Here is a 13,942-nt window from a genome sequence, read left to right on the forward strand (position 1 = left end):
TTTTCAATGTTAACACAAACCATTTTTATACAATGTTCAAGGCACTGAAATTATTCAGTCTTAACCTTTTAAAAATAGCATATTGCATATTTGTAGCCAACATAATGGCTATATACATTTCCACAAAAGTATGAGTGCTGAAACTGAAAGTTCAAAATTTTTCCAACATTCAGGAAAGATCAGTTTGTCTAAAATCATTGAACCACGACCAAATTCAAACTTAAACTGCTTATTCCTAAGATGTATCTATATTATTTTCAAAGTGAAAGGGACATAACTCTGCCAAAAGATCATCAAACCATGACCAAATTCCAACTTGACCTGCGCATTCCTTTGACATATCCATATGTCAATTTTGAGTTGAATATGTAACACTGTTGGGTTGATAATGAACAGAAACTGTAAATTTCATATCATTTTCAAAGTGAAAGGGGCATTACTCTGCCAAAAATCATTGAACTATGACCAGATTCAAACTTGGTCTGCGCATTCCAAAAACATATCCATATGTCAAATTTGAGTTGAATGTGTAATATTGTTGGGGAGATAATAAACGGAAACTGAAAATTTCATATTATTTTTAAAGTGAAAGGGGCATAACTCTGCCATAATCATCGAACCATGACCAAATTTGAAATTGACCTGCGCATTCCTTTGGCGTATCAATATGTCAAATTTGAGTTGAATGTTTAATACTGTTGGGGAGATAATAAACGGAAACTGAAAATTTCATATTATTTTCAAAGTAAAAGGGGCATAACTCTGCCAAAAATCATCGAACCATGACCAAATTTGAACTTGACCTGCGCATTCCTTTGACGTATCGATATGTCAAGTTTGAGCTAAATGTGTTGTACGATTGGGGAGATAATGAACGGAAACTGAAAATTTCATATTATTTTCAAAGTAAAAGGGGCATAACTCTGCCAAAAATCATCGAACCATGACCAATTTCAAACTTGACCTGTATTTTCTCATGACATATCCATATGTCAATTTTGAATTGAATGTTTTGAACCGTTTGGGAGATAATGAACGGAAACTGAAAATTTCATATTATTTTCAAAGTAAAAGGGGCATAACTCTGCCAAAAATCATTGAACCCTGACCAAATTTGAACTTGACCTGCGCATTCCTTTGACCTATCCATATGTCAAGTTTGAGTTGAATGTGTTGTACCATTGGGGAGTTAATGAACAGAAACTGAAAATTTCATATTATTTTCAAAGTAAAAGGGGCATAACTCTGCCAAAAATCATCGAACCATGACCAAATTTGAACTTGACCTGTATTTTCTCATGACATATCAATATGTGAAGTTTGAGTTGAATGTGTTGTACCATTGGGGAGATATTGAACGGAAACTGAAAATTTCATATTATTTTCAAAGTAAAAGGGGCATAACTCTGCCAAAAATCATCGAACCATGACCAATTTCAAACTTGACCTGTATTTTCTCATGACATATCCATATGTCAATTTTGAATTGAATGTTTTGAACCGTTTGGGAGATAATGAACGGAAACTGAAAATTTCATATTATTTTCAATGTAAAAGGGGCTTAACTCTGCCAAAAATCATTGAACCATGACCAATTTCGAACTTGACCTGTATTCTCTCATGACATATCCATATGTCAAATTTGAGTTCAATATGTGCAAGGGTTATTAAGATAATGAACGGAAACTGATGATGACAGGGGGCATAATAAATTAAGCAATTAAGAGAATTTTACGATAAATCCAACTTGCTGGAATAGGTTATCCAGACAAGGCCCTAATTTCAAAGTGAAAAAAGGGAAATAACTGGGAAATATGGATGACACAGTTATATAACTTGACAATATCATGTTTGTTTGTTTTGGGTTTTATATCACATCGACACAGTATAGGTCATATCCCGACGTTCCAGCTTTACTGGTGGAGGAAGACCTCAGGTGCCCTTCAGTGCATTATTTCAGGCACGAACGGGCACCTGAGTAGAACCACCGACGTTCCGTAAGCTAGCTGGATAGCTTCCTCACATGGAAGAATCCAAAGTCCCTGTCGGGATTCGAACCCACAATGGTGAGGGGCGAGTGAGACAATATCATGTATTTTGTACTGATAAGTAAGTGTGGAAATTATAAAGCCCAGGGTTTTACGGGACGCAGAATTCTGCGTCCCTATACGCATAAATTTTGACATGTACGCATATAAGTTATCTACTTGCGTCCAAGTGTACGCACAAAAATAATCCTAGACAATAGATATTATTGTTTCTGACCCGACATGATTTTATCTCTTTCTTCTCGAAGCTCACAAAATTCCATTTTAATCTAATACAGCGTGCAGAAAATGCTTGCATTTGTTTATTTCGGAAGTTAACATAATTGAAATCTACTGCGCATGCTATTTGCAAGTGCCCGCTGCAGAAACTGATGACGTTTATCGTGCAAGCTACAGTAACTGATGACGCTTACCGTAAAATCTATTTTAGGTACCCGTTTTTGGTTTTTCTGTTGCTATATTTAGACATACTATTTATAACAAGCAATTACTATTGGTTAGCGTGTCCAAAATGTCGATCTACCAGTTCGGCGAATGTATTTTGTACATGAACGGCAATAATAAACAAGAGCTGTCCGTAAGACAGCGCGCTCGACTTTTTTATTGCTTGCCAATAAAAAAAGTTTTTGCAGTAAAAGGCAATACAAGAATCTCTGTATTTTTAAAGTGAACAATGGCCATGAGCATTAAGATATTTAGTGAAGAATTATTTTACTGAATTGTGTGATACCCTTGAACACTGCAGCAAAGTTTGAAATGTTTAAGTCAAAAGAGGGCTGGTAAGAAAGAAAAAAAAACTAAGTCGATAAAAGGCCTTAATTTTTAAAACAAATCCTTGACAGAGTTACCTTCTCTTGCGTACAGATGGGGGTAATGATGTGAAATAGCATTAAAAGTTTCAAAGCAATATCTCAAAGGGTTAAGGCAATAAGTGGATTTTACCCATATTCAATGTATTTTCTAAGTCAAAAAGGGGCATAATTCTGTCAAAAACCTTGACAGAGTTATGTCCTCTTGTCTGTTGATGAAGGTCGTGATGGTAAACAAGTATGGTCAGTTTCAAAGCAATACCTCCAATGGTTTTGAAATAAAGTGAGGTGGTACAAAAAACTTAACCAAGCTCAATACACTTTCTAAGTCAAAAAAGGGCCATAATTCTGTCAAAAACCTTGACAGAGTTATGTACTCTTGTCTGTAGATGGAGGTTATGATGGTGAACAAGTATGGTAAGTTTCAAAGCCATACTTGTAATACTTCTGAAATAAAGTGGGGTGGTACGAAAAACTTAACCAAGGTGTGACGCCAACGCCGACGCCGGGGCGAGTAGGATAGCTCCCCTTTTCATAGAAAAGTCGAGCTAAAAAGTAGTGCTTTTTGCAAACCTATTTTCATGTAGTGTTAAAGAAATTAAGTTACTGGGTATGTTATTATCGTTGGTGTTATAAATATAATGGTTTCAGCGAACTTAACTTATGAGGAGGTGCAAAAGCGGTTTCGTCAGCCTTTTTGTATGATATTTTTAAAAACGCAACATATTTAGCTGACTGGTCTGTAAAGATATCTATTGTGTGTTTACTAGTTCAGCTAAAATATTTACAAATAGATCAGTACAAATTTTCAGTCTGTTGGTGTAATCACCTTATCAATAACAAAATATGCTACTAAAACTTGACATTCCAGCCACTCAAAGACTTAAATAAGCCTTGGAAATTCCGAAATAGCACATGATATTATTGTAAAGGGCTATAAAAAACCTAGTGATAAAAGATATTGAAATCATACTTATGAAAACAGTACAATATACATGCATATTTCTCACAGGTAAGTGATTTTATGCAAAATAGAGTGGTCTTTATAGTCTTTTATAGTGAATATAATTTTGGACCCCTAAAATTCAGGCCTGGACCCCTACTTTTCTAGGCTGTGCATCCACTGGACCCCTAAAATTTCAAAGAGATGTAAAACCCTGATAAAGCCATTAGTATAAATAGAACTTGAGATATTTCCAATATATTTTGCCGTTTTAGGTTAACCATTATTCATTTTCTAAGTGCTGAAAAGGGCAATAACTTGGTAAATATGGAAGCAATAGTTATGTTACTTGACCAGATCATGTACTTTGTATTGATTAGTAAGTGTGTAAACTAAGAAGCCATTGGTACAGGTAGAACTGAATAAAAAAATCCAACTTGCCATTCTAGGTTAACCTTGTAAGGACAGACAGACGGACGGTTCAATTACTATATGCCCGGGGGCATAAAAATCCCTGTGACCTTGACCTTTGACACAGTCAACTCAAAATCAATAGTGGCCATCTACTAGTCATAAACAACCTGAATACCAACAAGAGCTGTCCGTAAGACAGCGCGCTCGACTTTTTTATTGCTTGCCAATAAAAAAAGTTTTTGCAGTAAAAGGAAATACAAGAATCTCTGTATTTTTAAAGTGAACAATGGCCATGAGCATTAAGATATTTAGTGAAGAATTATTTTACTGAATTGTGTGATACCCTTTGAACACTGCAGCAAAGTTTGAAATGTTTAAGTCAAAAGAGGGCTGGTACTAAAAACTAAAAAATTAATATCTCAAACAGTTCAGTCAAAAAGTGGACTGGTACTAAAAACTTAACCAAGATTCTAAGTCGATAAAAGGCCTTAATTTTTAAAACAAATCCTTGACAGAGTTACCTTCTCTTGCGTACAGATGGGGGTAATGATGTGAAATAGCATTAAAAGTTTCAAAGCAATATCTCAAAGGGTTAAGGCAATAAGTGGATTTTACCCATATTCAATGTATTTTCTAAGTCAAAAAGGGGCATAATTCTGTCAAAAACCTTGACAGAGTTATGTCCTCTTGTCTGTTGATGAAGGTCGTGATGGTAAACAAGTATGGTCAGTTTCAAAGCAATACCTCCAATGGTTTTGAAATAAAGTGAGGTGGTACAAAAAACTTAACCAAGCTCAATACACTTTCTAAGTCAAAAAAGGGCCATAATTCTGTCAAAAACCTTGACAGAGTTATGTACTCTTGTCTGTAGATGGAGGTTATGATGGTGAACAAGTATGGTAAGTTTCAAAGCCATACTTGTAATACTTCTGAAATAAAGTGGGGTGGTACGAAAAACTTAACCAAGGTGTGACGCCGACGCCGACGCCGGGGCGAGTAGGATAGCTCCCCTTTTCATAGAAAAGTCGAGCTAAAAATGAAGACTGTGGGTCATTGTTTGTTTGTTTGTTTCATTTAACGCCTTTTTCAACAGTATTTCAGTCATATAGGCGGGTAGTTTCCTAACCATCGTTCCTGGAGAGTTACATCAGTACTAGACTACCTTCCTCCGCGCTAAACTACCAAAGCATCTCCCAGGGATCGAACCCACGCCAGAGAGGTAACTGGATTAGAAGTCATCGACTCTAACCCCTCGACCACGGAGGCGGTATAAGACTGTGGGTCAAAGGTTTCTTAAGTTATTGGGCAGACAAACTTTTGAAGTCAAAGTCCCTGTGGCCTTGACCTTTGACCCAGTGCCCTCAAAATCAAAAGGGGTCATCTACTAATCATGACTAACATACATGCCAATTTTGAAGACATTGGGTCAAAGGAATCTTAAGTTAAGTTATCTTGACATTTGACCCAGCGACCTTAAAATCAAAAGGGGTCATCTACTAATCATTACTAACCTCCATGCCAAATATAAAGACTGCAGGTCAAAGGAATCATAAGTTATTGGGCGGACAAGCTTTTTCAGTCAAGGCCCCTGTGACCTTGACCTTTAACCCAGCAACCTCAAAATCAATAGTGGTCATCTTATAGTCATGACTAACATGCATGCCAAATATGAAGACTGTGGGTCAAAGGAATCTTAAGTTATTGGGCGGACAAGCTTTTATAAGTCAAGGCCCCTGTGACCTTGACCTTTGACAGAGCAACCTCCAAATCAATAGAGGTCATCTACTAGTCATAACCAACCTGCATGTCAAATTTGAAGACTATTAATCAAAGGAATCTTAAGTTATTGAGCGGAAAGCTTTTTTAAGTCAAGGCCCCTGTGACCTTAACCTTTGAACCAGTGACCTCAAAATCAATAGGGGTCATCTACTAATCATGATTAACCTTTATGCTAAATATGAAGACTGTGGGTCAAAAAAATCTTAAGTTAGTGCATGGATAATCTTTTTTAATCAAGGCCCCTGTGACCTTGACCTTTGACCCAGCGACCTTAAAATCTATAGAGATCATCTACTAGCCATGACTAACCTTCATGCCAAATATGAAGACTGTGGGTCAAAGGAATCTTAAGTTATTGGGTGGACAAGGAAAAACCAACGGAAGGCCGGACTGGGAGACGGACGTACTCACAAAATTGTACTTCTGTGACTTTTCCTTTTATCTTTTTGGCCATTTATAGTCACACAAGGCTTAAAAAAAGACACACAAGTACCTCTGGGTTCAGACATCTGGACAGCCGGATGTACAAGCTGATTCCAGTATACAACTTACATCGGGGGTATAAAAACACGTTCCCTGTTGTTACAATATGAAACCCGATAAAAAAGTAACCAATGAGCGAGCACCTGAATATGGTATTCCTATCGCTTTCCCTTTCTCTGCTGTCACAATAAGTAAACCTCAGCAAAAATGAGCCAATCAATTGGCATGCTCTGGAGTGCGGGTAACTAATACCTGCACTCCAGTTAACGCACTGTGCATGTATATGTACACGATTTAACTCTGACACATTTTCAACAGAAAGGTCCCCTAACTATGATACAATGTACACTTACATCTTGAAGTTTACCAATAGCTTGTTGTGCATCTTGTCGATGTACAAGTTCCTTACTATCTTGAAGAACAGCCATCATATCATCAATATAACAATCAGCCTTACTCTCCTCTAACTCCATACTGTTTAAAATCTCATTTTGATACTGCCGTACCTAATATACAGAAAACAAATAATACAACATTCAAATAAATACAGTGTTCAGCAATGAAACTTAACACGATTCTTAAATTGAGAATTAAAACCGTTAACCCATTACGCGATATATACGCCTTTTTTTACCCCCCCCCCTTTTGGTGTCTCAAATGGTGAAATAATGCCTTATTTAGGCCCCAACACTTGTTTTTGTTTGAGAAATGTTGTTTAAAAAAGTGACCACTTTTTTCGGCACGGCCCCCCAACCAAAAGGTACATCAGGGGGTTGCCAGAAGGGGGATGTACCCCCTTCTATTTGGGGGTTTGAAGGGGGGCGTAGTCCCCCTCATCGCCAAGAAAATTTCAGACTTGTTAGAGGCTAAAAACAACCCCAGATCAATCATAAGGTAATGTGTAACCAACGCTGAAAAGTACATTTGTATTTGACTATCTCAATCCATTGAGAAGTTGCAGCACTTGAAAGAAAAAATCAACGCAAAATAGTGATTTTTGGCAATTTTGATATGTCCCCTCGTGGCCATGGTAACAGGAAATTTAAGCCTGAACATGTTGTTGCAAAGGCAATGATCCAGTCAACATTTGTGCCAAGTTTGATTAGTATTGAAGCATTTTTTATAGCAATTTGAAATTGTAACAGGAGACTTTTCAATGAAAACAGCCATTTTTCACAAAATGCTCATGAAGTAATGGGTTAAAAGAGTTACTTTAAAATACTTAAGATAATAATAATTATTATTTTTGTGTTTAAACTGCAGATTATACAAGAGGGCCATGATGGCCCTGAAGTCGCTCACCTGTATATAGGCCCCTGAAGCGGGGCCAGTTTAAACCCCAGGGCTTTTATTTGAACTAACTTGGTAGACACCCATTAGAAGATATTTCATGCTTAACATCCAAGGTCTAGCTGGTCAAGTTTTTTTCTTTACACATATAGTTAAAAACAATGACACACCTGGGGCAGGGCCAGTTTTGACCCAAGGGCTTTTATTTGAACAATCTTTGTAGACACTTACTAGAAAATGTTTCATGCTTAATATCTAAACTCTAGCTATTCAGGTTTTTTCAAAGAAGATTTTTAATTTTTTGCTATACACATATAAGGAAAATCAATGTCAGCCGGGGCGGGGCCAATTTTGACCCCAGGGCTTTTATTTGAAAAAACTTTGTAGACACTCACTAGAAGATGCTTCGTGCTTAATATCTAAACTCTAGCTATTTGAGTTTTTTCAAAGAAGATTTTTTAAAGTTTTTGTATAACACATATAAGGAAAAGGAATGACCCCCGGGGCAGGGCTCATTTTAACCCCAGGGCTTTTATTTGAACAAACTTGGTAGACAATCACTAGAAGATGTTTCATGCTTAGTATCTAAACTCTAGCTATTTGGTTTTTTTCAAAGAAGATTTTTTAAAGTTTTTGTATAACACATATAAGGAAAAGGAATGACCCCCGGGGCGGGGCCAATTTGAACCCCAGGGCTTTTATTTGAACAAACTTGCTAGACAATCACTAGAAGATGTTTCATGCTTAGTATCTAAACTCTAGCTATTTGGTTTTTTTTTTAAAGAAGATTTTTTAAGTTTTTTCTATACACATATAAGGAAAATGAATGACCCCCGGGGCGGGGCCAATTTTGACCCCAGGGCTCATATTTGAACAAACTTGATAGACATCCATTAGAACATGTTTCGTGCTAAATATCTTAGCTCTAGCTCTTTGGGTTCTTTAAAAGAGGATTTTTTAAGTTTTTACTATATGCCTATAGGTAAAATCAATGACCCCCTGGGGCGGGGCCAATTTTGACCCCAGGGCTTTTATTTGAACAAACCTGGTAGACATCCATTAGAACATGTTTCATGCTAAATATCTTAGCTCTAGCACTTTGGGTTCTTTAAAAGAAGATTTTTTAAGTTTTTACTGTATGCATATAGGGCCAATTTTGACCCCAGGGCTTTTATTTGAACAAACTTGGTAGACACCCATAAGAACATGTTTCATGCTAAATATCTTAGCTCTAGCTCTTTGGATTCTTTAAAAGACATTTTTTTAAGTTTTTACTATATGTATATAGAGAAAATCAATGACCCCCTGGGGCAGGGCCAATTTTGACCCTAGGGCTTTTATTTGAACAAACTTGGTAGACATCCATTAGAACATGTTTCATGCCAGATATCTAAGCTCTAGCTCTTTGGGTTTTTTAGAAGAAGATTTTTTAAGTTTTTACTATATGCATATAGGGAAAATCAATGGCACCCTGGGGCGGGGCCAATTTTGACCCCAGTTTTTTTCTTTGAACAAACTTGGTAGACACTTACTAGAAGATGTTTCATGCCAAATATCTAAGCTCTAGCTCTTTGGGTTTTTTAGAAGAAGATGTTTAAAGTTTTTTGGTTGCCATTGCAACCAGAGTTCTGCATGGAATTAAATTCTTTGAACAATTTTTAAAGGTGACCACCAAAGGAACATTCCTGTGAAGTTTGGATGAAATTGGCTTAGTGGTTTATGAGGAGATGTCATTTAAAGCAAAAGTTTACGGACGGACGGATGCCGGACGGACAGACGGACGGATGCCAGACGAAAAGCGATTACAAAAGCTCACCCTGTCACTCTGTGACAGGTGAGCTAATAAAAGCAAATGGAATAGAAATGGCTTTTGATAAATTTATGTTAAAATCATTTTACTGAAGTAACGATATTTACTTACATGTATTTGCTTATAAAACACAAATTACCTACTTCTGTACATTTTACTGCGAGGCTTAACATAAAGATAGCTTTTGTTTCCCACCCACAACAATACAAGCTAGCCAAAAGATTGTATTGCCAAAAAATATTTGTGCAGTGATTTTTTTACAAACTCATCAGTGTGGGTCCTAGGACTCGCTGGGCAATAAATCTATGAGTCCAAAAATTCAGCCGACAAATCCAAGTTACAAGGCATAATATTGCTTTAGTGATATGAAAGGTACATTAACAATGGAATGAAGAAAAAATGAATTTGACTTCTACATTAATTACAATGCTTCTGATACTGAAATTATTTAAAACTGTCAAATAAATTTAATAAGTTTATTTCCATTAATTTAGTTTGAGATTAATCAAAACTTCTTTTTCCTTAATATTTTTTATGCTTATCTATAGTATAGCACATTATCATTTCTTATCTGTAGAAGATTTACAGACATAACTTGAACACAATTTGGTATTTATTACCAAATTCCTATGAGACAGGACTCCCTACTCAGAAAAAGTATGCATCCAAAAGATGCACATTATTTTAAACTTTGCATCCACAGCAAATTCAATGAGTCCTGGACTCAGGATGCAGAGGTAAAAAAATCACTGTTTGTGAATACAATTTTACTTGTAACAATTTTGAATATTTACTCATGTGTGGCAAATTGTTTCTATGGCAATAAAACTGCATTAGCCTCCAAGTTATATGGACATAATTTCAACTTAGTGTGGTAATGGGTTAACTCCTATAAAAATTCAATAATAGTTAACCAATAACTGCACGAAGGTAACAATAAGGCCTAAATTAAAAATAGCTTTGTTTGCTGTCTCCCGACCGACCCTAAAAAAACGCTGCGCTCCGAAAAATTTTATTTGCTCTCGCCGACCTTTTTTTGGTGCCGCATATTTTTACCGATATCCGTTCAATAACGGCGTGTAGTATTCTGGTTCCCGCGTATTATTCGTCACGTGTATCGACTATCAAGTACCGCCGGGTAAAAGTCGATTGTGTACACATCCGTTACAATTTTGCAAAACGAAAGTTAGAAGATCTTCAAGAAGACGAGTATTTTATCATCTCGTCAACATTTATTATTACGTTTATTCAACTTTGTTGAAAAATAACCTCCACGAGAATGAATTTGTCTGGGCATGGGTCGATCTGTTGAATGACGTCGAGGATTTTTACCCGAAAAAAATCGGACGTTCTTACGGTATGCTTAAGGTGATTCCGCTTTGTCAGCCATGTTTGTTTTCACAAAGTCTGTCCAAAGTGAAAGTAGGCCAAAATTCATATAACAACAAAGCTCTTATTGTAAAATGATGAACCATTTGAAAGTACACTTCCAGGTTTATATTTTAAGGACAATTATAAACAAAAATAAAAATGATAACAATAAGAATATTTACCTTGAATGTGCTACATTTCTGAAGACCAAAAACATTCTGTTGCAAAGTTTTATGCACATTTCATGAATGGCAAAATCCTTTTTAAGTCTGTTTTAGTGCCTTCAAAAGCTATTTTTTGCAGCAAATACAAAAATCTTTCAAAACTTAACTCCAAATAAATCCATATCTCATGTCCTTCTAAGCACATGGCCTCCATTATTTTTTGTAAAAAAGTAGTGCAAGAAAACAATCATCATTTATAGCCTTATGAACTACTATTAAAATGAAAACACTATCAAACTTTAAAATCTAACCTTTTAATGTGTAACAGTGAAGTGTGTCTGTTTGTCATGTACACAAGAGATAGGTAAATTATGTTTATTTTCATGGTACTACTTTTTTTACACATGTCATGGTGGCCATGTTTTTTTCAAGGTCAGATAAACTACTTTCCTAAGATTTATATTTTTTAAAGTTTTTTGTATTTTCTGCAAAAAATAGCTTTTGTAGGCACTAAAACGGACTTTAAAAAGGATTTTGCCATTCATGAAATGTGCATAAAACTTTCCAACAGAATGTATTTGGTCTTCAGAAATGTAGCACATTCAAGGTAAATTTTCTTATTGTTATCATTTTTATTTTTGTTTAAAATAGTCTTTAAAACATAGAACTGGAAGTGTACTTGCAAATGGCTCATCATATAACAATGTGAGCTTTGTTGTTATATGAATTTTGGCCTACTTTCACTTTGGACCCACATAGTGAAAACAAACATGGCTGACAAAGCAGAATCACCTTAAATACTGGTTTGTGTTAAAAACTTACTGAGTGCTCATGTAATCGACTTAAAATAAAGTTCTTGTAAATAAATAAAGTTTCTTGTATGTACTCACTCATTTATAAGTACCAGTATTTATTAAATAATCATTTTCTTCAACCAGCAAATGCACTTATCTTATTGTTTTCAGTACCACCTGTCTTAGTATTTGAACCATTTCAGCACTCGTTTATCACATTTTCTCATTATTGCAGGGCTTTAAGAATAGTCTTCTAGTGGGTTAAAATGCAAGGCACTGAATGCGGATAAACCAAGGTGTATTTACTCCAAGAATAAATTGATAGGTAAACATGATCTCTAAAACACAACCTTGAGAAATTTGGTTACAACTGTGATTCAGTCATTACAGTTGATGGTTAGTATTAGTATTGCACATTGTTGTGCTTATTTTCTTAAAATAGTGATGTCAAAATGTTTTTACATAATCAACTGAAAGTAGAAACCTGATTTTATTCTTTCTAACATATTTCCCATGTTTGTATGATTAAAAAAGTTAAAATAATTGCATTTTTGGCAAAATCTGTATTGCATAAAGTCTAGCCTTCTGTCTGTTTTCATAGGAGATGCTCTGCAAGGGAGAGTGTTTGTATGACTGCAGATGTCATGCCAATCTCACGTGGAGTTCCCTTACTGTGCCTCCAACATTGGACGACCAGATATTTGTGCCCATTGTGATGAGCCAGAAGCACAGAGAAATCCAGAACTGTTAACAAAGTTTAGCCTTTAGGATTGTACTTCCAGTTTATGAGCAATGCATCAATGTCCACAAGAAAGACATTCCCCATAGATGTCCTATAAAAAATGAATACTGTGAACCTAAATTTTGTTGGTATACTGTGGCTTAACTGTTTACTTGTCTGAAGTTGCTTAGTGTTTGAAATTGTTTTTCTGGTTGTGTCACTAACTATTCATTTCAGTGAAAAAAAAATGTAAGCAGACTTTAAACTGTTGATGTATAATGATGCCTTTTGTTGTTCAGTAGTTATTTTGCATAATATATTTGAGTATATTTGTGTGTTTTAGTCATCCTCTCACATGTTGGGTGAATGTTTGAAATTTTGCCTTTGTTACATGTATTTTTATTAAAAAGAACTATACTTCTTGTATTGACTAATTGAAAGATATACAAACTGAAATTAAGATATATCAATTTTAAAAATTTTTATTCGCATTTTTATTAAACCGTTTTTTCCAACAAACAGAATCAAACCAAAAACATGTATGTATTTCCAAAAAAAAAAAAAAAAAAAAAAAAAATCCCTACCTACCTACCCAACTCTAAAAATTAGGGTCGGGAGACAGCAAACAAAGACTTTTTTAAATGTGGCCTAATGAATAATCTCTTTAACTTTTATACTCAATTAACAGACTAAATCTTACAGTAAAGCTTAAAATTCTACAAAATTTAAAATAAACATATATACTGAACCAAAAAAAAACTTTCGCAAAGTATGTGCCAGTTGTTCAAGGGTACCACTTAGATGTTCACACTTATATACATGTAGTAGCTTGTAAAACTCGTTTTGTTTGCAAAATCGGTCAGCTAATCCCCGTATAAAAGCACGTAAAAATTGAGCTTCAAAAGGATTGAAAAACATATCTACATTCAAACTTGTAGAAAGTTTCTTTTTTGTTTCAGTAAAGAATACAAAATTTAATTGAGTTACCTTTGAAAAAAGATTGTTTGGTCCTGTAACATTGCATCCAATATGACTATGAAAATATGTGTTATTTATGATAACATGAAGCAACCCTGTACAATCTGTATCGACTGCCGATGTCTTATTCTTGTACCCAGGAGCATTTATAAAACATTTGCATATGCTCCATGGGTCAGCTGACCAATCATGGGCATCGCTGTTTTTTTCCAAAAAGGTGCCGGTGGTATTGATGCATGATACTGTATAATGCTGTCATAGATGGCACCACATACATTGTTTGACAGGGTTTCTTATCATTTGGAAAGCAACAGTTACATTTATCTTGTTTGAGGGAC

At 35.4% G+C, this 13,942-nt stretch overlaps 1 protein-coding gene and 1 long non-coding RNA gene across 2 annotated transcripts in view; one reads left to right on the plus strand and one right to left on the minus strand.

Annotated features, from left to right (window-relative positions):
- The window catches only part of LOC132731021 (uncharacterized), a 71,089-nt gene extending 57,147 nt beyond the window's left edge, over positions 1-13,942 (minus strand). Inside the window, exons 1-2 of the mRNA XM_060717121.1 lie at positions 13,614-13,942; positions 6,830-6,982 (exon numbers count right to left, since the gene is read on the minus strand). Coding sequence (XP_060573104.1) covers positions 6,830-6,949 — 120 coding nt within the window. The 5' untranslated portion in view covers positions 6,950-6,982; positions 13,614-13,942. The remainder of the gene's footprint in view (positions 1-6,829; positions 6,983-13,613) is intronic.
- Positions 10,617-13,285, plus strand: LOC132731022 (uncharacterized). Its single transcript, XR_009625829.1, has 3 exons — positions 10,617-10,933; positions 12,141-12,301; positions 12,507-13,285. It is a non-coding gene; the product is annotated as an uncharacterized LOC132731022 (long non-coding RNA).

Source organism: Ruditapes philippinarum, unplaced genomic scaffold (genome assembly GCF_026571515.1).
Source record: "Ruditapes philippinarum isolate M1 unplaced genomic scaffold, ASM2657151v2 ctg3237_1_1_1_1, whole genome shotgun sequence".
Taxonomy (NCBI): domain Eukaryota; kingdom Metazoa; phylum Mollusca; class Bivalvia; order Venerida; family Veneridae; genus Ruditapes; species Ruditapes philippinarum.